Source organism: Metarhizium brunneum, chromosome 7, assembly GCF_013426205.1.
Source record: "Metarhizium brunneum chromosome 7, complete sequence".
NCBI classification, from domain to species: domain Eukaryota; kingdom Fungi; phylum Ascomycota; class Sordariomycetes; order Hypocreales; family Clavicipitaceae; genus Metarhizium; species Metarhizium brunneum.
In genome coordinates, this window is record NC_089428.1 from 1,461,117 (window position 1) to 1,488,411 (window position 27,295).

Sequence of the window (27,295 nt, forward strand, 5' to 3'; positions counted from 1 at the left end):
CTTGGAACATTTGAACCAACCAGCAGTTCACCAGTCTCCATAATTTTAGTGGCACCCTAAGCATGCTGTAGAGGCAACGTCGGCACAACTATCACAAGACAGGTACCAATTATCACCAGCTAACAGAAGTCTAATATATTAAATAAAGAAATTGAACGAGATGTCTTGTAATAGCTGATGAGTCACTGGAACACCCCTTGCGCCTAGGTACTAGGTACGGATAAACACGGCACGTTGTCTCACCCGACGCCCTATCTCCAATCTCTAGACCACAGGTATGCCCTAGCATCAGCACATGTGGAACTATACCGAATATGATGGACAGTAACTATGTGTGGCCAAGTTCCAACATTAACTAATGAAACTTGCACAATGACCTTACTTGATGCGAGCCAGACGTTCTCGGTTCATTCTGGTAGCATCATCGACTGCGTCGCTCTGCAGACGTGTGTTAGCTAAGTCCAGAGATTAGCTGCAAAGGCTGTCGGAGCATTCTTACCTTTACCATAATTCTGTCAATTTGTTTGTTTTGAGCCTCAACTTCTCTGCCAATGGCTCGTCCAATCAAATTCATGTTTGATACTTCTCGACCAAGTTCATCCAGTCTATCGTCGATTTCGTCTTCAGCTCTCATGCCTTCCATTCTGCTCTCTTCGTCCTCTTCGTCCAATACGAACTTGCCATAGTCCTTCTTGCGAGTCTGGGGACGGGGACGGGCCTCAGATGCGTTGAGTTCTTTGAACGCAGACTCCATGCGCTGATTTGCAGCGTAGCCTTCACGACGGGTTGTCTCTCTCTGGTCTCTTTCTGATCTGTGTCTGTTGATGACCTCCTCGTCCGCTCTCTGTTGTCGTTGCTTGGAGGTAAAGGGATTTCCAACATGAACTGCAAACATGCTTCGATTGAGGGTCTTCAATTCCGCAGCCCTATCCTGGGCAATTCTATTTTGGTTCGCGGCAAGATCGAGATTCTTCTCTGTATTCTGTAACCGCTCACCTTGAACGCCAAGGCGTGCTAGAGTAGCCTGTCCGAGCTCATTTACTCGCCTCGCCGTCTGAACTGAGCGATTTGCTGACGTGACACTCTCTTGCTGGATCTGCCGCTTCTCAGCCAGGATAGACTGGTACTCTGCTTCCTCCTGCTCTTCAGCCGTCAGCTCTCTCTGCTCGCCATAACCACTACCATACGCATCGCCGTCTGCGACGGATTGCCCATAGGAAGTTATCGCCGGTGTCAGTGCTGGTTTCTGATCCTGAGGTCGATGGCCCGGCGCTGAAGCGAAAGGAACCTCAGGATTCCTATCACGCTCGTTGTTGGCCTGGCCAAACCCACCATAACCACCAGGACCGCGAGCATCACCACCTGAGTTATTGTATCGATCTGATCCATACCCACCGGCGGATCCGTATCGATCGGCGCCGTAGCCTGTAGATGGGGGAGCGCTGTAACTGTTGTGTGGGACTTGATTTGAATTACCGGCATCATATCCGACGCCGAGTCGCCCTCCTTGCCCATTGGAAGAGGGAGAATGCTGTTGGCCAACAGTGAGACCAGCTCGAGCTTGCTGATATGGACTCACGTTTGCATATTTGGCGCTGTCGGCATAGGGATCGTTGGCTCCTTGTTGGGCATAAGGGTTTTCCGACTGGGCGGATTGTGATGAGTTCTTGCGGCTGCCGTCGTCCCCTTTCTTTCCAAACCCGAATCTTTTCATGGTACGAAGTACTGTGCCGGTGAATCAAACGGGGAAAACAGAGTAAGGACTTCGACTATTCCGATAACAGCGAACGTTTGCCTATGAACGCTAGTAGAGGAGACACTCTTGGTCTATAAAGCATGAAGTGAAAGTGAAAAGAGATGAGGTTAGCGGAGGCCTGAACTGGGAAAGAGCCACTGAGTATGGTCTTGTAGGGTGAAGACGGCAAGGACGCCACCTATTCGTACGAACATGGAGGTCAACTGACACTACAAGTTGCTGCTGGGAAGGCCCACAGAGGGGGACATGGAGGGGGAGGGGTAGGGGTAGGCGGAACCCGACCCGACAGTAGTGCAACAGCGAGCATTCAAGAATGCATGTGCCAAGTCTGGTGCACTCCCCGGCTCCGTATTGTCTTCCGTCGCGCGGCTGTAGGCATCACCATACGCTGAAAGACGGTCAACTTGTACGTGACTTGACTCAACAAAGTGACCATGGACTTAAACGCCTATTCGTGATGAGGACGTACATCTATGCATGGGAGGCAGCCAGGCCTTCCCTAGTACTTGTTTAAATGCATCCGCGTTGTCTGCTGCACCAGAGGATGAGAAGACAGCGTCCGACCACATTAATATTGACCAGGCGTGACTCGTCTACTTACTTAAGTACATAGTACCCAACCCATGACTTAGGTACCTTGCTACTCCGTCGTAGGTAGGCTATTAGACAGGAGTAATAGTACTCGGCAGGTACGGGGGCACAATCTGACCATCGCGGCAGCTTCAAACATGGGCAGCCAGGGATGTTTAAAATTAGGCATGGGGCCATGAAGGCTTACGACGGTAGGCCCCGTTGCCTCGTTCCCATCTACGGAGTAGTAGTACTTCTGTCCCGAGCATTCAGCCACACACTCTCCACGAAAGTGGCACGGATCAATAAGTCGAAAATAGCACTTGAGTGAGGTCTGCGTTAGGCACCACGGGCATGAACATGATCAAAGAACACAGACAGCAAAAGGCTAGCAGTTCCGACTCGAGGGGTGCTTGAGGCCACCAAACCGTGGAGTCTCGTCAAATGTTTCGAGTTTCAGAGACCCACAAGCCCAATTACCTGCTGTCTGGAACGTATCGACTAATTTATGGCGATGTACATGCGGACATCTGAAGTACTCTGAGCATGCTGTATGTGTGGTGTGGTGTGCTTGCACATGGACGTACCGCCTATCGATGGATGTGGCGACTGGAATGACTAACTTGTGCTAACAGTCAAATGGCCCATCCAGTCTCGTCCGGTGCTCCGTATTCCGTCTGGTACGGTACGCCACCAATGGCCCCGAGTCCCCCAGGCCACCCAATGTTTCTAATACTCAATACTTGGATCCTAGTTCGATCATCCCTCTTGATGACCGGCTGATACTCTCATCACGACATCCAGGTGCAAGCGCGAAAAGGCCCCAAGGCCGATAGTTAATCATACCAAACTTCAGACGCTGCATCCTCACATGATATTTCCCCAAGAATGATACCTTCATCGCTTGTATGGCTTAATTGCTTCAACTCAATCTGAGTCACCGACAACCACAAAAACCACAAGCCCAACAAACAAGTGAAGCCTGTCGCTCGGCCCAAGTATATCGCTCCAATCGACTTGAGAACGAATGGCCTCAATCTTTACATACGACCCAGACCCCCCGCGGGTCTCTTCTCCTTGGCTGACTCCTGAAGATTCAGATGTACTCAGCAGATCGCCGCGAGACTCCACAGGTCCTGGGTTGTTGTCTGAATATGGCGTTAAAAAGCTGCAGGCAGAGCCCCAGGAAGGACCAACGGAATATAAGCTTCACTTGCTTCTGAGACCAAGAAGAGCATTCAAGTCTATGAGCACCATCAACCAGCCTGAAAACCCCTCTCAAGCTGTTTGCCCCAAGGACATACGCCGCACAAAACCACCGACATTGGCCGTTCCAGCATCAGGAAACCTACCCCGTCAGGAGAGACTGAAGCATCTCACCACACAGCTGCTGTGGCGTCTCCAACAGTCTTCTCCATACCATGCTACTAGTTCCAAAGAATTGTCAATACCCAGGTTGCCCGATGACAATATTGACCTCAGCTCGTCAATTAGGCTGGAACCACTGGTTCCTGGGCTCGAGGAGTCAAGAGGTGCGCTGTACGAAATAGGGGTCTCCGATGACGGGACACTGGTTGGTTTGACAAAGGATGAAATGGCTGAAAGTATCAGCACACTGCGTGCCATGGCGGCAAGTCTGGGGTGCACCGTAGATGTTGTCCGCATGGTTATTGTTGGAGATTGTGAGTGGGAGGAGGCCGCGTCATCCATGCTTGATGGCAGCCGTGAAGTGAATTTCATTGCGAAGAAAGGGAAACTCTGGGTGGCAGAAGCTCTTGTTACTCCCAATCTCGGTCTTCACGATACCTCAGATACAGAATACGGGCAGTCTGGCCAAAGCGCGTCGAAAGCAAGCGGCACGGGTTCCGTTACCCCCGAGCAAATCGCCATGCCCAGCAGAGGAAGCTCAACGACTCCGCAACTTAGAGTGACCCTTACCGGACCCACTACGTCAGGTAAATCGAGTTTACTAGGTACTTTATCAACTGGAACTCTGGATAATGGTCGAGGGAAGAGCCGGTTAAGCTTGCTCAAGCATCGTCATGAGATGGTGTCTGGTGTGACAAGTTCAACAGCTCAAGAGTTGATTGGATACAACAAGAACTCAATTTTGAATTTCTCCGGGGGAAATATAGAGTCATGGGTTGACATTCATGATTGCGCCGAGAATGGCAGGTTGGTGTTCCTGTCCGACTCCGGCGGACACCCTCGGTATCGGCGCACCGTGCTACGCGGCCTTATGAATTGGGCTCCCCATTGGAGTATTCTTTGCATTGCAGCAGATGCCTCAGAATATGCTTCTTCAGGCGTAGGAGCTGTTTCTCCAGCTGGTGTCGACCTAGTATTTGCACATTTAAATCTGGCTCTTAAACTCGAGGTTCCCATGGCGGTGGTCATCACTAAGCTCGACGTGGCCTCCAAACAAATTTTACAGAAAACATTGGTCAAAATTCTGGCGACTATTAAGGACGCTAAACGAATACCAAAGATTCTTCAACCAGACCAGATACAACACGATGATTTGCGAGACATTCCTGGCGATGACCTCGCCAAGGTGAATGCGGTTGTGAAGAACATGGCAGAGGGTGAAAACCTAACTTCATACGTCCCAATTCTTCTCACTAGTGCGGTGAAAGGAATTGGCATTGGGTTGTTGCATGCCTTGCTCGCAAATCTACCCCTGCCTCCGACACCAACGTCGCGAGACTATGTCGGCATGGCGTTGAATCCCGAACAACCACAATCCCTCTTCCATGTTGATGACACATTTAGCTTACCAAGCTCCTATTGTGCGTTGGCAACCGATAACTATCAATTAAAGAATAGAGGCGTGGTAGTTTCTGGCTATGCTCGATTTGGATCTTTTTCAGTTGGGGACAAAATTGTACTTGGTCCTTTTCAACCAGAGGATGAGGAGTCGCAAGGATTGGGTTTGGCTGTCGACGATCGACCAGCAGTGGGAGCGCCTGGACTATCGATCTCGCACCCGTCATCTGCGGAGTTGGCTCGAATAGCGATGAGGAACGCCGTCTCTGCATCTGCCACGCCAGGAGAATGGCACAAAGCGCAAATTGTTAGCATCCGCAACTTACGATTGCCTGTGCGAACCCTAGAACCTGGACAAGCTGGATCTATAGGCCTCGTGTTTGAGCTGCCGGGGACATCTTTGAGTCTCCCACTGGCGGAGACGCCTCGTGTACGACGGGGCATGGCTCTGGCTGTCCCATCCACGCACATGCTAAATTCAAATCTGTCCCTCCAAGCAGCTAGTGGGTTTACTGCTTCATTTTATGACCCTGCGATATGCTATTTGACATCGGGCTCTCTCGTCAACGTCTATGTAGCGAGTGTTAGAGCTGCTGCTAGAATTTTACGAGTTTCGCACCATCCATTCCATCAAGGATCCACGACTACTGGCAGTGATGACATTGAGGACATTTTTAGCCTGAACACGGACACTGAGACTGGAGATGCTGCAGCAGTCACTGGAGTGACTTGGTCTGGTGAGGTGTCGCTAGAATTACTTCATAGCAGAGAATGGATTGAGCTAGGCTCTAAAGTCCTAATGCTAGAAGGCGGCAGCCAAGATCGATCGGGACTCGAAGGATTCGTGGGGAAAATTGTCGAGATAGTTGATTGATTTGAACCTACATAGAAACTAGATTGTGATGCCCAGTGCATCTAAGCTTCCGCTATTCATCATGCGCGTTGAAGCTTGAAACTGCTTGACATATTATTAAGACCTCTCTGTTACACTAATGCCATTTTATACACCCAGCTACTCTATCAGACTCGCACCAGACCGTAGAATAGAGTCCATGTTAGGATAAAGCCCGGGAGTCCGTTGAATATCCCACTTGTCCAAAAATCGAAAGCGCTGGTAAAATATCGTCCTGTACTTAGAAGTGGCCGACCTTCTTCCAATGACTCTGGTGCAACCTGAAGACCATAGAACATCAATGAGGTCACGATTGACAAAACTATGTAGACGAGGAAGCCGTTATAGGACTCGAGGCCAAGGATACCGGTGGCAACGCCGAATAATGACGCGGTGAGGCTTTGTAGATTGGACAGAACCTGATTTGTGAGGTATTAGGGAACACAGCCCACAACAAAGGACTATGTGGGCGGCTAAGTCCATACCTTGGTGTTGTGGACTACTGAGTCCGGGACAATAGGGTGGATTTGATACTCCTGTTCTGAGGGCATCGTACTCGTGGCCCTTCGGCTGCAGATCTTGTGGTCGCGTGTTGTCCGACACCTGCATCAAGGTGAAAGGCCCCAAATTTAGATGTTATGCGAGGTCGAATCAGAATCGGCAATAAGTGGTAGGTAGCTATGCGAATCAACATATATTGGCTGTATCGTGAACCCTTCGCTTAGCAGATTTGCATCGAGTACTCCGTAATGAGCATCCATCTAGTGTTGACGTTCCTAGAAAATGGCCGGGCCGAAAAGCTCCGTTGTGAGACGCGGCAGTCGGGTGTCATCAACGCCGATAAGCTAGCTGCCCCTCGTTGAACAGGTTAATAAGGGCCGGTGGGGTGACTTGCATCTTTCATTGCCTCCGCAATTGCGACTTGTTGGAAGCTCCTGTCACGATGGACCATTCCTTTGAGCCATTGAAGAACGATCTTTTACTTCGGGCAGCATGGGGTAGGCAAGTGTCATTATGCGAATATGTGAAGGCAATATTGACGACGTAATGTGTAGGCCAAGAGGTTGAACGCCCACCAATGTGGGTGATGCGGCAAGGTCAGTACCGGCAGTCTTTGAGCACTACCATCCGCGGCAAATCATGCTACGAAAATTGATTCACTGATAAAGAATTATAGCTGGCCGTTATCTTCCCGAATACCATGAAGCGAAAGGAAATCGCGATTTCTTCGAGTGCTGCCGGGATCCGGAGGTTGCGTCGACGCTAACCCTTCAACCGGTTGAACGTTTTGCTGGATTACTGGATGCCGCAATCATTTTCTCGGACATTCTAGTCATTCCACAGGCAATGGGAATGGAGGTCGAGATGGTAGACAAGAAGGGCCCGCACTTTCCTAATCCATTGAAGACTCCCAAGGATGGCCAATATGACCAAGTTCTCAACAGAGACGTGCAGGTGGCAAAAGAGTTGGACTACGTCTACAAAGCCATCACACTTACGAGAAAGAAAATCGCTGGGAGAGTACCTCTGATTGGTTTCTGCGGTGCTCCTTGGACTCTCTTTTGCTACATGGTTGAAGGTGGTGGCACTAAACTATTTGCTCACAGCAAAACTTGGATATACAAATACCCTGAGGAAAGCAAGAGGCTTCTTTCAAAGATTGCAGATATATGCGTGGATCATCTGGCCCGTCAAGTAGAGGCTGGTGCACAGGTATGATAAAAGCCGACGGGGCACGGCCGCTCTTGTTGAACTCCGCCATTAATAGCTGAATTGCTCTCATAGACTAACATCTTGCCTTCTTCTTTGCTCAGATGGTCATGGTATTCGACTCTTGGGCTGGAGAGCTGTCTCCATCGTCGTTCCGCGAGTTCTCCGAGCCTTACCTGTCACACATTGCACAGAAGCTCCCGAGCAAGCTGAAGAGCTTGGGACTGGATCGTGTTCCTATGACCGTCTTTCCTAAGGGTGCATGGTATGCCTTGGACTCTGTATGCAATCTAGGATACAACGTTGTGGGCATGGACTGGCTCCAAGACCCTGTAGCGGCTCTCAGGACTCGCGGATCACGCAATGTAGTCTTCCAGGGCAACGCTGACCCTGGTGTCTTGTATGGAACTAAGGAAGCGATAACACTGGCTGTGGAACAAATGGTCAAAGGATTTTGGGTCGAAAAGAAGGGCTGGATTGCCAACTTAGGACACGGTATGGCACAAGCAGAAACTAATAACCTATGTTGGCCGTCTGATCTGCGCAAAGCTAACCATATTCCATGCACAGGTATTACACCTGGCGTCGACCCTGACAACTTGAAGCACTTTTTCGAGGAGATTCACAGGCTGACAAAAAGTTGAGTATCTGCTCCTGGTCACTTCCTGTCGTGACTTTCAACTAGAACGCTGTTAGTCCATTTGACACACACAGATGAGTCCAGGAAGCTGGGAGGGTACAAGGCACAAGGTACATTCACACCAGTGCAATAAGTATATCGAGTCGATTTGGACCATTCCACTATAAGGGTCCGACATACCGAAAAGCAATTTAAACTTGACATAGAACCTTTTTAAATTTTCTAAATGATGAGGAAACAGTCGCATATTGCTTTCGTCCTCTTTTGCCAAATCTGGCATCACCCAGTCCCTGTGATATATGCCGATCCGTTTTGCATCCGCTCTGGTCATGCTGCCGTGATAAGTACCAAGGCCAACTTTGAAACACACAGAACGTCTTTTAAATATCATATGCGCAACACCAAGATCCAAAGCCAAGCAAATAAAATAGCAAAACCGTACCAAACCGCAAATCCACGCTCCGCACTCATAGTCTCGTAAGTCTTAAGACAAAAACAGAATCTGAGAACTATTTCATCCTGAGGGATAGCATCAGACAGAAAAAATTTGCGCGTGACAGAACAAAGCAGTGGTGCCATTTCAAATGGTAATGCATTAGGACACGAAGCCTGTAGCAATAAAGCAGAGAACTCAATCCTATGGCCTTTTCCCAAAGAGCCAATTCTTGCGTTTATTAGAAGTCGCATCAGGATCCGGACTCGGAACGGCGTCACGACTAGGAGCATCATCCGTCACAGCTTGGTCCCTGCTGATTTTACGGCCTAGTTCGCCCGAGTCCTCGTTTTCACGAAACACGTTGCCTGCACCACCACGGCCGGAATGCTGGGCACCGGAGCTGTATCGTCTTGGAACCCTGGCGAAAGAGGACATGTGTAAGCCGAAACGGTCGACGCTGGTCTGGATAGGGGCTCATCGTCTGCCGTCTACTTACGCTCCAACATCCTGTCTTCGCCGAGTCTCACGAGGGTCAGCATTCTTAGCCATATTTCCCGTGCCACCGCGACCCGTGGTGACGACCGGATTCTTTAGTACCGGTGTCTCGAGGTCTGATGGATGAAGTTTTGATGATTGGGAAGAGTCAACCATGTTGCCGGCGCCACCACGGCCGTGGGAGGACAGCTGGGGTGTCACTGGCGATCTGCTGGCTTCATTTTTCTGTGCCATGTTTTCGCTTCTTGTTGGAAAATTCTCGCAACCGCAGGAGGGCAAACTCGAGAGCGAGCGCGAGACGGTTGGTGTTTTGAAAACGATGATCCCTTAAGCTGTCAGGGCAGCGGGCAACTCTCCTCGCCACTTCGACACCTCGAGCTTAATCGCGCGGGTACAATGATAATAATAGGTTTCAAAAAGCGTCGAGATGGCCAATAGACCGGTCAAGAGGTCTAACAAGGCAGGTCTGGCGACTGCAGGTCGGGGGGCAGGGTTAGGGGAAGAAATTAATATTCGACCAGGTAGGTGCCCGCTTCCTGGTGGTGCAAGTGGCTGCACACCAGTTGACGGTTCCAGGCCGTTTGGATGGAGGATGGCCTGCGCATACTGCCTTCATCGGCTTGGTTTGGTGGTTCCTTGCGCCGACAAGGAGTCAGCCATTTGTCACAGCGTCCTTTAGGACTAGCGCTATGTTGCTTGTAAGTGAGCTCCTAACGTCAACTGACCGAGTCTGGTTGATCTTGACAACCCCCCCCCCCCCTTTGAAGTTCCTCCCATTGCCTTGAACATGCAACTACGAGTATCCCTAGGTGGCCAATAAAATATAGTCGGAGACTACTCGCCTATGTGAACTATAAAATCCGAAGCCATGGAGCACGTGGTGATGCTGTTGTAGACCTAGGGATTTGGTATACGTGCTGTGGGCAAGACCTTAATTGGCATCACATTGGACCTCACCTATTGGGCATTCATATGATGGCTCCTTGCCCTGCGCACTGACGAATTACTAATGCTATAAGGCGAAGGAGATTCGATAATTCACATCCTCAAAAGTCTGTCCGTCTACCGACGCGTCCTAGAGCCATTGATCACCTTCGCCTGTTTTCATTGTGAATTATAGCATCTGGAATATACGATACATACCTACCTATGTAGAAAACGAGGATTACCTGTGGACTTGAGTTCCCAGAAGGTAGGCATATATATATTGCTTGGGAGCAGAGATGCTAGATGGCCCATAGAATGCCGTTGGGGAATTTCGTATGACGTATACTAACGCACTGATCCATGGCATCGCAGGAAGCGTAGGCAAAATCTTTTTGATATTGTACCTGAAATCTGGTCGTAAAAAAGAAACTCACAGTGAAATGAATAAACCAACACATTCCTTTTCCCAATAGCATAATATTATCTGGAAGCCTTCGTGCAACTTACAACTTACAATTCCACCGAATAAATAGCTAAGCATAAGCCGGTATTTTCCGCAACGTAGCATATTTCGTTCCTCACTCGTTTTCTGTCTATCCCCTTGGCATATTCGCCTCCCACCTCTCTCCAAATGGCCAGGAACGCCTGCAAGAACTACCTACACACCAAATGAGGAGCTTGAGTTTGTCTCTCCGCATATGTTTGTTTATCCCATTGTCTCCGCGAATATTGACGGAAGACACTAGTCGCCGTAGTCGTCGTCGTCACCACCTTTGACATTCGAGTCCTTTCGAATTGGTATTTTAATTCCTTGAGTGGCAAATGTCTTGCTCAATGGCGTGCTTTCACAAACACCGGGAAACTTCTTGGCCGAATATACATTGAACACGTCGCTAAAACAGCACGCCAAAATTGGGGCCCTGTTTTTGTTGATCTTTGGGGCACCAGAATCGCGAGGGGTGCCATCTGGCGGCCCGACATTTACAAAAGAGAACCGCAAGCTGTGGAAGTAAAATTAAGTTAATGCGTTGACAAAGACTAAATCATCCATGGGTATTCGTACCGGAAGGGCCCTTCTGTCCGGACACTGAGATCTTGAAGAACAAACCATATTCCGATACGATCATGAGTGTCGCTAAGACGGAATGCACTAGCTGCCAAGCTGCCGATCAGATTTCGAGTAAACATGCCTTGTGGCTGTCCGCCAACCATTGCCATCCTCGCCATAGGATTATGGTCTTGAACATAGCCCGTTGGGCCGGTAGAACCATTTCTAGTATACGGAGAAACATTCGACTGTGAAGGTAGAGGTGTGACATTCCCCTCAGGGCGGTATGATTGGTGATGAGGGAAATATTGCTGTGGTGGGCCATATGAGCCATTTGAAGGATAGGGCGGCGCTGTAGACAAAAAGTTCAGATGTATCTACTTCTTCGTGGCTACCATTTGGCAGTCATTAGGACACAAACGTATACGCACCTTGGCCGTATCCACCTTGTATCTGATAGTCCTGACCGTAACCGACAGTGGGGGGTGTATTGTACGATTGGTCGCGATTAGATGGAAGGACATGTTGCGTGTACGGGGCCATCCCGGTATCACCTCCATTTAAGGTGGTATATGAGTAAGGTGTAGTCGATGAGATCGAAGGGCTGCCTGTGGAGGAGCGAACAAGGTTGACCTCCTTTGTGCCGTCTTCATTCCAGAGATCAACGTTGAGGACAAACATGGAGTGGTCGATGTCACTAAAAAAAAGTGTAAGTTTGGCGAGATCACTAGAGGAGCTAGCTCACCGGAGGGAAGGCGCACTTGCAATCAATTTCTTTGCCAGTGGCAATATCTGTAATGATTAGACGGACACACGGAGGTGGAGTGATAGGACGTCGATCCTGAGTCTAGTTAGGAAGCCAACAAAAGACATAATGATGGCAAAACGGTGTCTTTACCTTATCGCCGAAACCGCACATTCGCGCTCGTCGGGGTTGTTGAACAACGTCGAGTCTGTGAGCCTGTATCAGTATCTCCCATCGGATGTAAAGAAATAAATAAGATAGACCTAGTAATACGTACTGGTACTTGCGACCAGTCACGTCGTCAATTTTCGAGAACGGGCTCAATATCTGCTGGGGATTCCCAAGAGGTTTCCCTGCGGGTGTTGAGGTTACACCACCAGCAGATGCTGGCTGTGTGTCATCTTGCCTGGAACGTGAAGGAGGTTGCATTTGTGACGGGGGAAGTTGGTGGTGGGAAAGCGGATGAGAAGGGTGCGACTGGACATGTTGAGAGAGTTGATGAGGTTGTGGGTTTGGGTGCGAATGATGAGGGGGTTGACTTTGTGACTGGCTGCCAGGTCGTTGATGATGTACGTCGTGAGCACTGAGCTGTGAAGGACGAGGCTGCGATGGCGGTAACTGTTGATGCTGCTGGTGGTTATGGTGACTGTGATAGCCATACATTGAATGGCCGGTGGTCTGGTGGCTTGAGGCAGCAGTTGAACCTGGCGGCGGGTACGAGCCGCCTGGAAGAGGTAACTGCTGCGACATGTCTGAGGGAGGAGGGTACGTCGACCCCATTTCGTCGGAGCCCGAGAGAGACTGTATACACAGAGCGTTGCAATATCGAGAAAAAGGATGGCGGAAACTATACAGCCTTTGTAGCCGTGCTCGCAATCGCGAGCTAGAGGTTTGCGATGTCACGGCGCAGCGCGGCAGTCGAGATATTGGTGGTGGTGTTGGGCGCTCGAGTGAGCTATTATCAGTCGAAGTTGCAGGGAATTTGCCGCTTTCATACTAGAGGCCGATCGGGCTCGGCCTGGGTAGGTTAAATGAAAGAAAACGGAGGCTTTTTTTTTTGGATCCCGTGTCGCGAAGGACTGCGACAGGAGGGCGACCTGCGTGGAAGGGAACGAAATACGGAGTAGAGGGTCGAGATATCATAAATGGCTTGATGTTGGGCAAATCTTGGACTGGTCGACACGTTGGGAACAAGACCCCTCAAGTGCCCACAGTACGACAGATTATTTCGAGGCAGACCAAGCCAGCCAACCAAACAGGGGGACTGGAGTGACACCAGCGACCAGCCGCGGGCGAGATGGATCAATGATGCTTTTGCAACTTTGAATGTTGTGGAGAAGCGAGATATGTACTAATGGTTCAAATGGTGGTTTCTGGAGCACTACGCCGGCGGCATAACCAGTCCAGTTCAATCAGTTGGCGTCCAGATGCTTGGAGGTGGCGCTCGCCCAAAAGACGGAGCCGCCGAGCGGATGCGCTTTCGATGTTGACCCAGCACTTTTGGCACACTGGGAAGATGTCAAGCATTTGACTGCTGAAGGTACCTTGTGATGGCCGGGTTTGAGACCTACAGTGTGCTCTAGACTGGAGCTTCTTACTCGCTTACTGAGGGACCCTGACCAGTGCTTTCCAGCTTCCCAATCCAGAGGTAGCTGGCGCTTCCAACCGCGTCACGTTGAGGCCGTGTTGGGCTTCCGTTTGGCGGCCAGAGAACGTTGCTCATGTGGCGTCAAATAACTGCTGGTCCGTCTCCAGTTGCCAGTAGAGCGCCAAACTGAGCCGTGAACGGATGTGCCGTGGACGCCTAGGCTGTCAAAATCGACTATGTAGGACATGTGCACCGGTTGGCCATCAAACCAATGAACACGCCATTGGCTTGCCCTCGACGGTTCCCTCGGACGATAAAAAAATGCTTGCACTCCCTCCGGGCCTAGGCAATGACTAGGTTGGTAAGTACTAGTAGCATCAATAAATATTACCCCAGTGCCATGTTGGTGCGCAGTACTAGTAGTAATAGTAGAAAAAGAGCCCCGGAAGTGCGAGTGTGCATGTGGATCTGGAGCCAATTTACGGCAACCACCATGCGGGCATTGATATTTGGAGCATGAAAGATGGTGGCTGGAGGATTGAACTAGGGTTTTGGATTGGTTGTGGTGGAACATGGAACATGAGTTACATGACAAGGTGGTCGAGAGAGCAAGGATAATGATCACATGCATTGAATGGACGGTTCGTCCCACGGATTGGCTCCTAGGCGCAATGATAACTACTTGCGGATATCGGAAGCAAAATCAATGCCCGCAACCCTAAAGTCATTCACACTACATACCGCTTAGGTAGCCCTGGAGGTCTGTGAGAGACGACGCCAAACGTCAATCGCAAAGGGTCAATCACAAAGGGTCAACTGTGGATTCAGGTTACTGGGGGCCAGGCATGATTTAACCACATGCAAGGACACATGCCAGGACGCTAGCCAAGTATTGGCCCAAACAAGTCTCCAAGTTGGAGTTGCGGCCATTCTTGGTCCTCTACAGAAAACTTCGATCTTGTCGTCTGGCGTGTCTACCCAGCTGCAATTAAAGGTAAAACTTGAACCTATCTACCCTCGAGCTGGTAGGATGAAACACTCTTCTGATGGGCAGGTGTCCCTTATTGGATGCCTACTACGTATTGCTTAATACAGTATGTCTGCTACATCGCTGTAGTACTACCCGCGGGGAACAACGGAGACAGTCTCGAGACTTGTCCAAGAGGGATCAAAGCTGCCAGACCTGGTAGGTTCTATCTAGGTGGGCAATGGAACTATTGAATGTTTGATGTATATACTACATACATAGGTACGTAATGGTGATAGGTACACTGCCAAAAGGCTTTGCCTTCACGATATCGCTGTTTCACTCCATAGTCAGTTTCCAGACTTTGTCATCAACCGCGTGCCTGATGTTGCATGTGGCATCTGGGCAGTCTGACTGCTCCATTTAGCCTCCTGCTGCTGGATTGTGTCAGGGAAGGGGGCGAGGGATGCTAATGCGCCAACACATCGGTTCTTTGCCCAATACGGAGTATTCACTGCCGAAATGTGTGTCGTGCTGACATTGTGTGTGTTGTTCGATGGATGAGGTCCAGTCATAATACCTGCCCCGCGTTCGGAACTCTCCTGGCTGCGGCAAAAGAAAAAACCGCTGCCGCCCCTCCATGAGCTAGTGATTCCTCCAATTTCCGCTCATCATCAATCTTGCGCGACCTAGACTGGAGAGATTCCTTCTGCAACAGAATATGGATCTAGTCAACCAGTAAGTACGGACAGATCTACTTTCTAGCTGGTGCCGCCATGACTCTTTTCTTCTCTTCCCCAAACGCCCACCATGCGGAGCTGCTTTTTCCGCGATACCGTCGCTGTATCAATCAGTCTTGCTGACCCGACCTTTCCTCAACCCAGCCTCGAGGGTCGCCTTTTGTTCGCGGTACCAAAGAGTGAGTGGTATTATACTTGAAATTTGTGTCGCTCGCTAGCATAGTGGGTGAAATCTTCAATGGCTGACTTCCATGGATGTAGAGGGCCGGTTGAACCAAGCTGCGCTGAATTTGCTAGAAGGTGCCGATATCCAATTCCGCCGCGAAAACCGACTTGATATCGCTCTCGTCAAAAATCTGCCAATTGCACTCATATTCTTGCCCGCAGCGGACATTCCAACCTTTGTCGGCCAGGGCCGCGTTGATTTGGGCATCACAGGATGGGACCAGGTCAAAGAACATGATGCGTCTGTGCGTGCGGTGACAAGCAGCGGTGTGGACATAGACGAGACGCCAGACTGTGAGATGGTTATGGAGCTGGGATTCGGCGCATGCAAGCTCCAAGTACAAGTCCCAGAGAAGGGTGAATACGTTACCGGTCAAGACCTGATTGGTAAAACTATTGGTACAAGCTTCGTGCACCTGGCTGCCGAATATTTTGCTCGACTAGAAGCTAAAGGTGCTGGCGATGACTCTTCACCCGGTCCTAGGCGAAAACCGCAGACCAAGATTGTTGAGCTGAGCGGCAGCGTTGAAGCCGCTTGTGCCTTGGGAGTCGCTGACGGAATTGTTGATCTTGTTGGTAAGTTTGAGCTGCAAAACGCCTAACCAATACCATCACCATCAAAATGTCTTGGTTGCTTTTGTGCTTATCCTTAGGACACGGGGTATCGTACAATGACAGTGTTGACATGTGGCCTGCAGAATCCGGCGAAACCATGCGTGCTGCTGGCCTCAAGGCTATAGACACTGTTGTGGAATCGACTGCTGTGCTTGTCAAGTCTCGGTCCCCATCAAGCGCGGACATGGTTGACCTGATTGCTTCGAGAATCCGAGGAGTCATTGCTGCTCAACGATACGTGTTGTGCCAGTACAATATCGAGAGATCGCGGCTTCCGGATGCTAGTAAAATAACCCCCGGTAAAAGAGCGCCTACAATCACCACTCTTGACGCTGAAGGATGGGTTGCAGTCAGCTCTATGGTGGAAAAGAAAAGGATTGCTCTCGTAATGGACGACTTGACTCGGGTTGGCGCGCACGATATTCTCGTCCTCGATATCCACAACACGCGATGAGACTGTCGCTATCTGGACGGCAACGGTTGTTATTGAATCGTAGTCCGTACTTCCTTCACAATCATTGTTCGCAATTGGCTCAATAGGTTAAGGACAGAAATAAGTGGCCAAGCTGCAGTCTTATTAAACCTGGTTTGGCAAGAGTTGGGGACCTAGTGCTGGAAAGACCCTGGGACACTAAACTAAATAGATTCCTCTCCCATAATTCCGCAAGCTGGAACCGGGCGACCAGCTAATTGACGTATATGACCCGTAAACACTGCCTCTATGCCAAGAGTGATGATGGCCACGCACATAAATAACACAGACTCTATAGGAAGCTGCTCGCTTCTCCATGTCGTCAGTTATCTGATCCGCCGCCTTTTGTCATAATGAGAGGATGTAACAAGCAGGGCTTCCGGACGCACAACTGACACCCCGGCTCTGTTCATCCTGGGTCCAGTCCCTTTGTCACAGGAAAATGGCAGTTCTAATTGCGAGGATGCAAATAGTCACCCTGGCCGTAGCACCCTGCGGTAGAACCCACGAGTTGCCAAACCAGAGGACCGAATTCAGCCACACTTCGTGCCATTTTGGGTTTCGCGCACCATAGGGTCGGCAAGCTCTTAACACGGCCCACCGGCTCGTCATGGTTAGTCGAGGTTGTTCGTCTTTCGCCACAACGGCGGATGATACGGAAGGGCGGTTGTTCCCAGCAAAGCGTTGCGTATTTAAGTAGGCATGTGAGGACGGCACGGCAGCAAAGTTACGCCTGACCAGCTCTGAGGACCAGAGTACCATTGCTTGTATCTTTCTTTCAGCATAGTCAGCGCTGATGACTTTGTTCGCCATTCAAATACACAGCTCACAGATGCGGTCTTGATCGGTATCTGCATTTTCTGGAGCTGCACATTGCAGTTGCAGTGCTTGCCTCGAGGGCAAGTCTTCATCACCCTTGTTTACTTCTCTCGGCTTACAGTACTACAACCTCTGCGATGTCAGATGGTGACTTGGCCCATGGGCGCAAGGTTGCGGAGTCTCGCCTCTCGTGGGGGGCGTCTTCTGTATACACGGTATGGCTCGATTCTAGGATGATCCAATGTGGCCGTAGCCTGGAAATAAGACCTTTGGCGTCTAACTAATGTATAGATTATTATGACTCCAATAAACTTTGTCTCCTTCCTGTTATCTCTTGTTATAGTCGACCTTGAGTACTCCTATATGAGGGTACGCAATCATACCGAGGCATCAGGACGCTTGCCTACATTACTTCACCATGTGATATTCCGGCCACAGCCATATGCGACTGATATACGCGTCAGATCGCAAGGTCCTCATCATTACGACGAAGAGGTGTGGCATTACCATACTAAGCAAGGACGAATCATGAAATTGGAAGCCGAAGAGGCATTCAGAGGTCGCAACAGAATCATCATATTCTTGGCCGTCTTCTTAGCCATTATCACTTGGGTTTTATGGCACCTGGCTAAAGCTCTTTATCAACGATGGTACTCCTAACATCGTGAAATGCCCTTTCGGCATATATAGCGGGCAACAATGGCGACTCTTCAAACTTTTCTTCGCATCACAGACATTAATTACGGAGGTGACGAAAATTGCGCACATAATAGGGGCATATGCAGGCGGTGACTTTCGGGTTTTTGAATCAATGTCATCATCGTGGCATTCCTGGCTTTTGTTGCCTTTTTTTTTATGAAAATTTTTTTGGATCGCACCTGGATTGAGAGTGTAAGCTAATCAAGCTACGTCACGATAGTTCAAGCAGGATGTATTTGCACAGAAATCGGGAGAAGAGAAAATGGCATAAGCCATAAGTTTCCCGTGACGATAATTATATTTACATATATATGGAGTGCATGTGTACTTGAGACTGATGAACCGCCGGTTGTATCTTGTGGGGGAAAACACCGACGCCTTCGAAAATGACAAGAGCTCGCAAACCCATCAACGGGATGGGAACCTTCAATGAAATATAGATCCCAAAACACCCCGCATTCCCCCCCAGGATAAGGAACGAACTTTTAAATAGAGCATGATTGGATCCTTTCTTCTAAACTACTCCAATATATTAAGGGACGGGGCTCCAAAACACTTAGGCCGGTAGGAAAGTGTCTCCGCTCTTCTTCAAGTATAGACATAGATGACTGACGAGATATAATGGCGTTTACGGGGCTTTCTGTGGTTTGTATAACACTCGACTTGTTGGTGCTTTCGTGGGAGGAGGCTGTTGACAGACGTGACTGGATTGAAAGCCTCTGACTTCGTAGTTGGCCATCCGAGGTGGAAGGCTGGAATCGAAGGTAAGGCATTGTAATGAGAAGAACAAGGCCGTACTGCAAATACGAAGAAAAAAAAGACTCGCCAGCGAGAAGAGAATATCAGACCGAAAGCCTGTTCTTTGATAGATGTCCAGTTGAGTATGTCCCGCTATACAGAACACTGCTGAACACTCTGTTTCTGATATGAGGGAGATATTTTGAAGGTGGCGAAGACTGAGTGTAGTCGGGGACAAGACCACAAAACCAAAGAGGTTGTTCGATCTTTAAATATATTCGTGTCTCGTACGTGGTCGTTCAAGACGGTCCCGTAAGAGCTAGGGTAATCAAGGGGCCGCAGTCATAAATAGAAAAAGAATGAATGTAGCAGAGCCTGTCTAGCTCGTGGTTGATTTCTCTTCTTCTGATCATCTGGATGGAATTGATTGAGTTGAAAGTGGTCTCAACGCGCGTAAGGGAGGGGGAACCTCTTATTAACACAGGCCAAGTGCGGGACGACTTGTCCAAACCCAGCACGTACAATATAGGACCTAGCGAGTATTGCTTCCCTTGACAATCAAACCGTTTGGGTTATTGACAGGTGCCCAAATAGTCCGACGTCTAATGCCAGAGGAATGCCCCGCTGGCAAAGGGGGGCATAAATGAATGCTACACCACATCCCATTTTGGTGCGGAATGCCCCGAGATTCCCGACAGTACAATGGATCACAAGTCGCGTCAGGGTCGTATCCCTGTGAACGGGTGTCGAAGCACATCAATTGTAAGCCCTCCATGTATGAGCCTTTTTGGGATGAGGGCATTATGTACGTTATCATCCCCTGTTCGGTTTCAGGGTCGCCCTGCATTCAGGAGACAATTCAACGCCAAAACCCTGGCCGCGCCCCTGCGATCACCGAAACTGAAACCAGCGTTGCTTCGGTGTCGCATCAATGGTATGAAGCAGCCGTGCAGCAGGAGTGGATGCAGGCACGAATCGAGATGTCAAAACCAAGCATTCGGTGCTGCGGAGTGGTGAGCCCATGTAACCCAGAGTCATACCTACTGTGAATGCATCACAGAATGAAGACACGTTGACGATGCGCATAGTTTAAGACCTTGCATAGCCGAATTTCGTCCAATGCCCATAAACCACACCTCAATTGGGAGCCACTGCTTTCCCTTTCATAAGGATACCTTGTATTCAAGCGTCCCACCTTGCATAATAATAATACCTGACGTGTTCAGGTAAATGACATATTAATTATTTTATACCTCTACCACGATGCGTCGATACGTCATGCCTGTGCCCTGAGACCCCCTACTAATGATACTAGTAATGAGTAAGATGAAATAAAAAAACCAAGTAATTGATTTTCTTCATGCATGTACTAAGGTCAACACTGTTGCCGCTATCATCTCACACATAGCGAGTTCCCTTATGTGTGATTGTTTGCATCAATCTATACCATCCGATCTCGCGCCGGATTCCTTTTTACCCAAGATCCCCGAAGCGGTATGATCCCCTATCGGGCTTCCGTAACGTCGCACTCCTTCTGATACTTTCCATCCACACAGAATCATCAAGCATATCGCGAGCCTCCATTGGGTTGGTTGCACTTCCACGACGGCTTCCTTGGGACACATCTGGAGTATGGAATTCGGGCTCGTAAAGTTCGAAACTAAACCCAAAGGAGGTGTCTTGACGCGAAGTAGTAGTTTGAGATGACCGAGTACGACTAAGAGGGTGCTCGTATACTGCGTCATGAAGGCTGAGATGGGTTGACTCTGATGGAGCTTGCTGACCAGCTCCCTCCCCTGCGCTCAGCTGTGTCCACCGAGGCTGCTCTGGAAAGGCTGCCTCCCTTCCCTGGTTCTTCGTCAAGTTGCCGCCAAGCTTGTCGTCGACAAGGATGTGTGGTATCGCAAGCTGCGGGATCACTGACATACGAGATGCATGCTTCTTCTCCATGTGCTTTTTGAATCTTCTTGACCAGTAACTGAGGAAGGCTGAGTTAGCTCATGCACTTTATTGTGTTTGCCTTTCGACGAGACATCTTGTTTTGTAGCTACTGGGTAAGGGTGTCTCTCACAGTGTATCAAAAAAGCCTTGGACCACCTTCCGCCGTATTTCTTCATCAACACGTTGCAGCCGAGCTCGGCGTCGCAAGAATTCTTCGAGTCTATGCAATATGTTAGCACAGCCGCAAACACCTTAGGCCTGTGAACAATGTCTTACTTCAAGCTCTTGCTGTCATTGATAATGTTGTAATGAGCAAGGATCAATAGGACATCCGTAAAAGCAATACCTCTGTCTGGATCCGCGGATACCAGCACTTCCCCAAAGAATATCTTGAATCGGCGGCGACGCTCGCGAATCTTCTCGACGTCGAGCTTAGCCAGTCTCTGGTTAAGCCTGTCTACGTCGATGTCATTGTAAAAGTTTGCCGTAGCAATGGACATGTGCCGGGTTGATTTAGAGTCGCCACGCACGTCCTCCAATATTTGTCCAATAGAATCCTCCGGCTGGTAGATTCGCATCTGAAATACGCCCGAGAGCTCTCCAAGCAGGCGCGGAAACTGTTCTTTGGAGATGAAACCAGTTCCGGTTGGGTCCACGCTCCGCCACGCTTCTTTGAATCGCCGTATCTCATCTCGATCAACCACGGCCATGCCGCTAGATCGTTGATAGACGTAGCTGAAGCTTTCATAAATAAGAGACACGAACAGGTTCACAAAAATATACATGCTAATGATATTCCACGCAACGAATAGAAAGCGGGCCCACGCCTTACTACCGCAATCGCTGTCGAAGAATTTACTCTCTTCAACACAGAGGGGTGGCCGAATTTCAGCGTAATCCTCCATGATTTGGTTCCAGCCCTCTCCCAAGCTCATCCTGAACAGGAGAATTAAGGCTTTTGGGACACTGCGAAAGTTGATGTCGCTCGTTTCTTCGTCCCCAAACCGCGTAAGGCTAAATGCTTGTGTCATTGCGATGGCAAAGACAAGAAAACAGACTAGCCAGGTGGCCAACAAATTGCTTATAATTGGCAAGCTGGCCGCTGCAGTCTTGAACAATTGGTCCAGGGCGTCATTCCTCGGTATCAATAGCAACACAATTGCCACAAGGAAGAATTTGTGCAGTTGGACCGACGCGTCAGCTGTAGAGTCGGCAATCATCAATGCCAGCGTAGCCACAAACGCCCCCGAAACAGTGATAAGCGAATAAAGATCCCAAGAACTTTTTCGAAATCGAGTCCATCCAAGACCAGTGACTCGAACAGCAATGTTACTGGCATATGTCAGGATGAAGAGCAGAAACAAAATTTCTCTAGTTTTAGTCCACCAGAATGGCTCTGAGCTGAACTCGGTCATCAGCAAGACAAGATGAAGCACCAAAACGACGGTAATGACGAGATACCATTTGCCGCGTTTTTCAATGGCCCGTTTATGGCACCATTTCTTCCAGCTCTTCTCAGTTTCTCTGTACGAACTTTTGGATGGCGATATCTGCCGTAGCAGTTTTCGAAGCTCAAGCCAAGATCGTTGTTCTGCAGTAAGAAAGGCAACACCTGTTTGTTCGGTGTAATTTCTCATAAAAACAGAAATAAACAGGGTTAGGACAAACACAGTAGCCATCAAGTTGAATACGACGAAAAAGAGTGCGTTACCCTGTGCCACCAATTGTTGAGGCTGCATCCCTTTGCTGACAATAGCTTGGGCAGCAAACGAAACATCGGTCCAACCCTCCTGGCTAACGATTTGAAATAAGGTGAAGAGAGAAGACCCAAAGTCGTCAAAATTGAAATAAGGATTGGAGGCAACACGCGGGGCTAGCATATTCCAATCGCTTTTGAAAGGAGTGCTGCTAAACTCACCAAAACATCCATCAAGGGTATTGCTGGCGTTGGAGTCATTGCACGTAACCATTAGACCGTTGAAAAGGTTCAGGCCGTATATGGCAAATGGTATCAGCAACGAAAGCGATATAAGTGCAGCCTATGTCGAGATATCAGTACCGCTATACGTTTGAGACCTAATACGAGCGCAAAATACAGGGAAGGCGAGACCTACTCCTATCAATTTCCACCAACCAACAATGATGAGCGAATGGAACGTATCCCTGGCGCTGTCGCTGACATTAAGTAGTCGAAGTGCTCGCAAAGCCTTGAATGCACCAACAGCCCGTGATATGGCTCCATCATTGATTAAAAGTGTGACGACATTTATCCATAGTGTCACAAGCACAATACCATCAATCATGCCCCAGGAGCTGCGCATATATGCGTTTGGTGTCCAAAATAAACCATCCGCAACTGCTTTTATAGCCGCCTCAACTGTGAAAACTGAGGTAAAGGCGAGATCAGTCCAGACATACCAGTTCCACGTGTTTGTACTGTGGTTTTCCCTATACTCTTTCTGGTAAAGTGGTGTTGTAACACAAGCCAAAATTACCATTGCGACAACAACAGCGTATACAAAAGCGGAGAAAGTATACCAGGCTACTTTGTTGGGCTGCACACCATCGAATCTTTCAGGACCTCTCGCAGGGCCAACCAGCTTCTGGCAAAGACGTCGCAGAGGATGTTTCGGTTTGAAAATATACAGCGAATCATTGTATCTTGGGTGCCGAGAGAGGTATTCTCGTTGGGCTTTTCTTCTTGCCGATGTTGCTGAAACCGCTTGCCGAGCCATTTGACGTGGATCGAGAGTATCATTTGGACCATCAAATCGGATATTAGAGTAAAATGGATTCGGGTCTTTGTTCATCAACTTGCTGAGAAGGCGCTTCCATAACTTGGAAATCATGCCTGGGTTGGCATCATTACCAAACAATGCAGTTGCGCTTCTCTGTGGCATGGAGACTGCATTTTCATGCACGGAGTCTGAGGATTCATCGTTTAGGAAGTCCCGTACAACTGCATCTTTGAGAAGCATTTCCATCATCGCTGGCCCATAGTCTAATGGGTCCCGACGTCGGCGAGATTTTCCTAGGCTAAATATTGTCGAGAGTGAGAGATTGCTAGGGTTGTGTCCGAGTTCCTTCCTCTGCAGGAAAGCCTTGACCTGTTCGAGCCGTTTCTCATCTTCTGAGACATCAAAATTCTCTTGAATGACAGCAATGAACATATTGACCAGGATGAAAAAGGAAAGAATGAACCAGCCTATGAGAAACATCGCGCCAATCCAGGCAGTATGAAACTGCTTTGTGTGGGACGTGACGGAATACAAAATTTCGGTCCAATTCTCGCTTGATAGAATCTGGTACATCCCCAGGAATGAATTGTAAATCGTGAAGAATGATATTCTGTTCAGTTCGCCGTTATCCGTACTCTGAGGAATCTGACCACGAAAAAGTTGCGATGCAAAGATTGCAACTAGGAACGTCATCAAGAATACAAAAAGCATCAAATTGGCAATACCAGCAGCGTTTCCAAGTACAAGTAGGATGAGTTTCCGAGTGACAGGAATCGCCAATACAATCCTGTACACTCGAACAATTTGGAACACTGTAAGCCATAAATAAGCCCGAGTGTTTGGAATCGGCGGGATAAGTATAATCGTCGTTACAACCGCTAAAAACAGATCGAAATTGTTACGCCAACTTCGGTAGAATCCACGCCAGTCCGCAGCAAACCTAAGCAAGATTTCAATATCGAGAAAGACGGTTGCAATCACCTCCGCTATGTGGATGAATTGCTCCCGAGAGTGCGACATTTTAGAGCTGCGCAAAGACTGGCAAAGCAATGCAAAAGTAATAAGTAGTATCCAGAAAGCCGTGGTCCGATCATAAATCCGATGTAATCGTGATTTCCAGACCCGTTCCTCTGGTCGAGTGGGCAAAGGCGGCTCATTGTCCGCTGTGAAGGCGCTGGATTTGCTCTCTTCACGGATGACTTGGAACGATGAGGTGATGACTGCAATGAGTAAATTTGTCAGCCATAGTAACATGATCATTATTCCAGCTCCAAAAAACAAAGCGGCTTGTAGGTAGTCGGACGCCATCGTGTGGTACATCAGGTCGGAGAAGGTGTTCGCGCTCATTATGACAAAGACAAGCTCCAGAGAATTGGCAATGTTATCAAAATTAACGGTACCCTCGTACGGGTTTTCTTGCTGAAGGCAAAGGGACCCCCGGGGGCAGATAAATCCCTTGCCATCTCGAGCCCCATTAACCAGGCTTGCTAGCGAATTGGTGCTCCCGAACTTCACCCAAGGCAAGATTTTACCAGTCTGATTATCCAAATGACCTCCACAGAATTGCATATCATTGGTATACGCTGCTGTAATATTCTGAGGGTCGGATGGATCCAACCAAACACATTGCCGCTTCAAGCTAGACTTGAAGCTCTGGATTCCAATGATTGCAAAGAGTAGCCAGAAAAACATGACCAAGAACGCAATTCGAACGAGGAGAGGGGCAGCCTTTTTTAGGCTTCTCAAAATGATCTACATTACAGGCATATTTAGAAAGCTGAGACTGGTCAGGAGGAGTGTGGAAAGGGGCTTACCGCAGTACCGTGGGTCAAAGCCAAAAGCCTCAATATTCGGAGGCAACTGAGCATTTTGAATACATATATGTGGTGCCGGCTTTCGATTCCGGTAATACCCAGTACAAATGCAACCCAAAACGAGACAACCGCCACAAAGTCCAGGCGGTTGAAGGAGTGTCGCAAAAAGGCACGTCGAGCTAGCTGATAGCGCTGCTGCTCTTCAATGGTTGAAGGTAGCGATTGTTGGCTTTGCATCATGGTGGTAAAGGAGCGGGAGAAGGTAGAATGCTGTGGTTCCGTTTGTGAGCCGCTCTTTACGGATTTTTGTCGTTGGGGTCGAAAGGCAGTCCTGTATTGTTCTACAATGGCAGCCCTAATACCCTTTTGGCGATCTATGGTGCTGTACTCAGCAGCATTAAAAAAGAAACCCGAAACAATAATACGGGCAGTAAGCTCCACGGTGAAGACGATGAAGAGTCCAAGCATAATCCAGTCAATGATATGCCTCCCCCATCGGTCTGGGCGCTCATTCCCTGGGACAAATACACTGGGGCCAGATTCTACAGCCAGAAGAATGACCTGCAGAACGATGAGCACAAGTATGAATGGCTCGGTGTATGGGTTGACTAGTAGGCTACACAGCCAGAGCCTAACCCGGCTTTGTGGAGAGAAGATGCCTAACGAGTGGCCTTTGAGGGGATTGGGTGGTCGGCTATAAGGAAGTGAGGGTCGATACTGGCTAACCGCATCCATCTTCTCTGGCGCAAGCTGCGTTGTCTGTGATTGATACGAAGTATCAACAAGCATAGAGACTGCTGGGCTTCTCCCCCGGTCATGTCTAGACGCTCTTGGCGACCGTGATTGGGGTCTTGATGCCCTGTGATCCGGCAGCTCACTCTCTCCACTAATATTTACCACTCGCTGGGACATTGCCCGAACAATCGAACCGGCGCGGAGTAACGCACCTGATGGCGACGTAGATCGAGAAACTCTGTATTCACCAGGGCCTAAAGTGCCACCATAACTGGGTTGTCTCCCTGGTGAAGTTTCGCAAGAAGATTGGACATGATGCCCTAGGTTGTTTGACTGACGGTCTTTGGCTGGGTTACAATCGAAGTCTGACACAGTTTGGAAACTGCTTCGAATGTTAGGATCATGACCATCAACTGGCATGGATCCCGATATTGGTTGTGCTCCGGCGGTGAGGGGCATCCGGTCGGAATCATCGTACTCGGTGCTCGGGGGCTCTTCGATATATGGCGGCCCTACGAAGGTACCGACAGACTGGGAGCCATGGACGCCATGTTGTTCTGAGAGAGATGTCTGAAAGTCGGGCGGAAGGGCGGCTTGCAGAACCGTTGGGTCTATAGGCGAACTAGGACCTGTCCCATTGTCGGATCCGTTCTGCGAGGCATACCAATATGTCGTGTTTGCAGGAATATTATCAGGAACTGCTGGTGAATGTCTATCATCGCTTCGGTCAAATGTAGATTCGTGCTGATGACTGGGTGGCAGCCAGTCAGCTGCATTGCCTCCTGGAGTTAGGAGGAAGTCCTGTAGAGGAATAGAGCGACGACGCCGCGCCTGGCTGCCGTCTGAGGGGTTGGAGGACATGGACCGCGTAACTGGTAGTAGCTCAAACTCGACGTTGATGGAGTAGTCAAAAGTCGAACATCACGATCAACGGATTGCGTGTGTCGAAGCACCAGGAGAAGCCAGAAGCATGATCAACAGCTGTGATCGCGTTAAAAAACGGTAATGAGACTGCCTAGAATTGCGGTGCAGCAACGTTGACGAGCGCTCTTCTTTGCTTGTCGATGATATTGAATCTGCAAGATCGCGTGGTGCGACGAAGTCCAGTGGAAGTGAGAGTTGATGAAGCCAGCTTCGGATCGACACTTTTTACCTTGAACTATCGTCGTCACCCTTTATGAAAGGCACTTCGGCTACTCCGTATTTATCAGAAGGCTCT

The 27,295-nt window shown here is 49.2% G+C and overlaps 7 protein-coding genes across 7 annotated transcripts; 3 read left to right on the plus strand and 4 right to left on the minus strand.

Annotated features, from left to right (window-relative positions):
* Window positions 1-378: 378 nt before the first annotated feature.
* Window positions 379-1,714, minus strand: SEC9 (Protein transport protein SEC9; the record flags this gene model as incomplete). Its single annotated transcript, XM_014688382.1, has 2 exons — window positions 379-438; window positions 500-1,714. The coding sequence occupies 2 exons, from the start codon at window positions 1,712-1,714 to the stop codon at window positions 379-381; spliced, it is 1,275 nt and encodes a 424-aa protein (XP_014543868.1).
* A 1,639-nt stretch (window positions 1,715-3,353) lies between these two features.
* GTPBP2 (GTP-binding protein 2) lies at window positions 3,354-5,966 on the plus strand (the record flags this gene model as incomplete). The annotated part of the gene is made up of 1 exon (XM_014688381.1): window positions 3,354-5,966. The coding sequence occupies one exon, from the start codon at window positions 3,354-3,356 to the stop codon at window positions 5,964-5,966; it is 2,613 nt and encodes an 870-aa protein (XP_014543867.1).
* Window positions 5,967-6,927: 961 nt separating this feature from the next.
* On the plus strand, window positions 6,928-8,338 carry HEM12 (Uroporphyrinogen decarboxylase; the record flags this gene model as incomplete). Its single annotated transcript, XM_066131795.1, has 5 exons — window positions 6,928-6,982; window positions 7,040-7,081; window positions 7,162-7,697; window positions 7,799-8,189; window positions 8,265-8,338. 5 exons carry the CDS (start codon window positions 6,928-6,930, stop codon window positions 8,336-8,338), a joined length of 1,098 nt encoding a protein of 365 aa, XP_065987879.1.
* A 633-nt stretch (window positions 8,339-8,971) lies between these two features.
* G6M90_00g109910 (uncharacterized protein) lies at window positions 8,972-9,499 on the minus strand (the record flags this gene model as incomplete). The annotated part of the gene is made up of 2 exons (XM_014688379.1): window positions 8,972-9,188; window positions 9,267-9,499. The coding sequence occupies 2 exons, from the start codon at window positions 9,497-9,499 to the stop codon at window positions 8,972-8,974; spliced, it is 450 nt and encodes a 149-aa protein (XP_014543865.1).
* Window positions 9,500-10,934: 1,435 nt separating this feature from the next.
* On the minus strand, window positions 10,935-12,414 carry VEL2 (Velvet complex subunit 2; the record flags this gene model as incomplete). The annotated part of the gene is made up of 6 exons (XM_066131796.1): window positions 10,935-11,193; window positions 11,256-11,592; window positions 11,672-11,937; window positions 12,002-12,081; window positions 12,139-12,193; window positions 12,263-12,414. The coding sequence occupies 6 exons, from the start codon at window positions 12,412-12,414 to the stop codon at window positions 10,935-10,937; spliced, it is 1,149 nt and encodes a 382-aa protein (XP_065987888.1).
* Window positions 12,415-15,350: 2,936 nt separating this feature from the next.
* Window positions 15,351-16,574, plus strand: HIS1 (ATP phosphoribosyltransferase; the record flags this gene model as incomplete). Its single annotated transcript, XM_066131797.1, has 3 exons — window positions 15,351-15,459; window positions 15,542-16,081; window positions 16,204-16,574. The coding sequence occupies 3 exons, from the start codon at window positions 15,351-15,353 to the stop codon at window positions 16,572-16,574; spliced, it is 1,020 nt and encodes a 339-aa protein (XP_065988000.1).
* A 3,747-nt stretch (window positions 16,575-20,321) lies between these two features.
* cch1 (Calcium-channel protein cch1) lies at window positions 20,322-26,937 on the minus strand (the record flags this gene model as incomplete). Its single annotated transcript, XM_014688376.1, has 5 exons — window positions 20,322-20,826; window positions 20,920-21,009; window positions 21,066-22,828; window positions 22,904-25,279; window positions 25,342-26,937. The coding sequence occupies 5 exons, from the start codon at window positions 26,935-26,937 to the stop codon at window positions 20,322-20,324; spliced, it is 6,330 nt and encodes a 2,109-aa protein (XP_014543862.1).
* Between the last annotated feature and the right edge of the window lie 358 nt (window positions 26,938-27,295).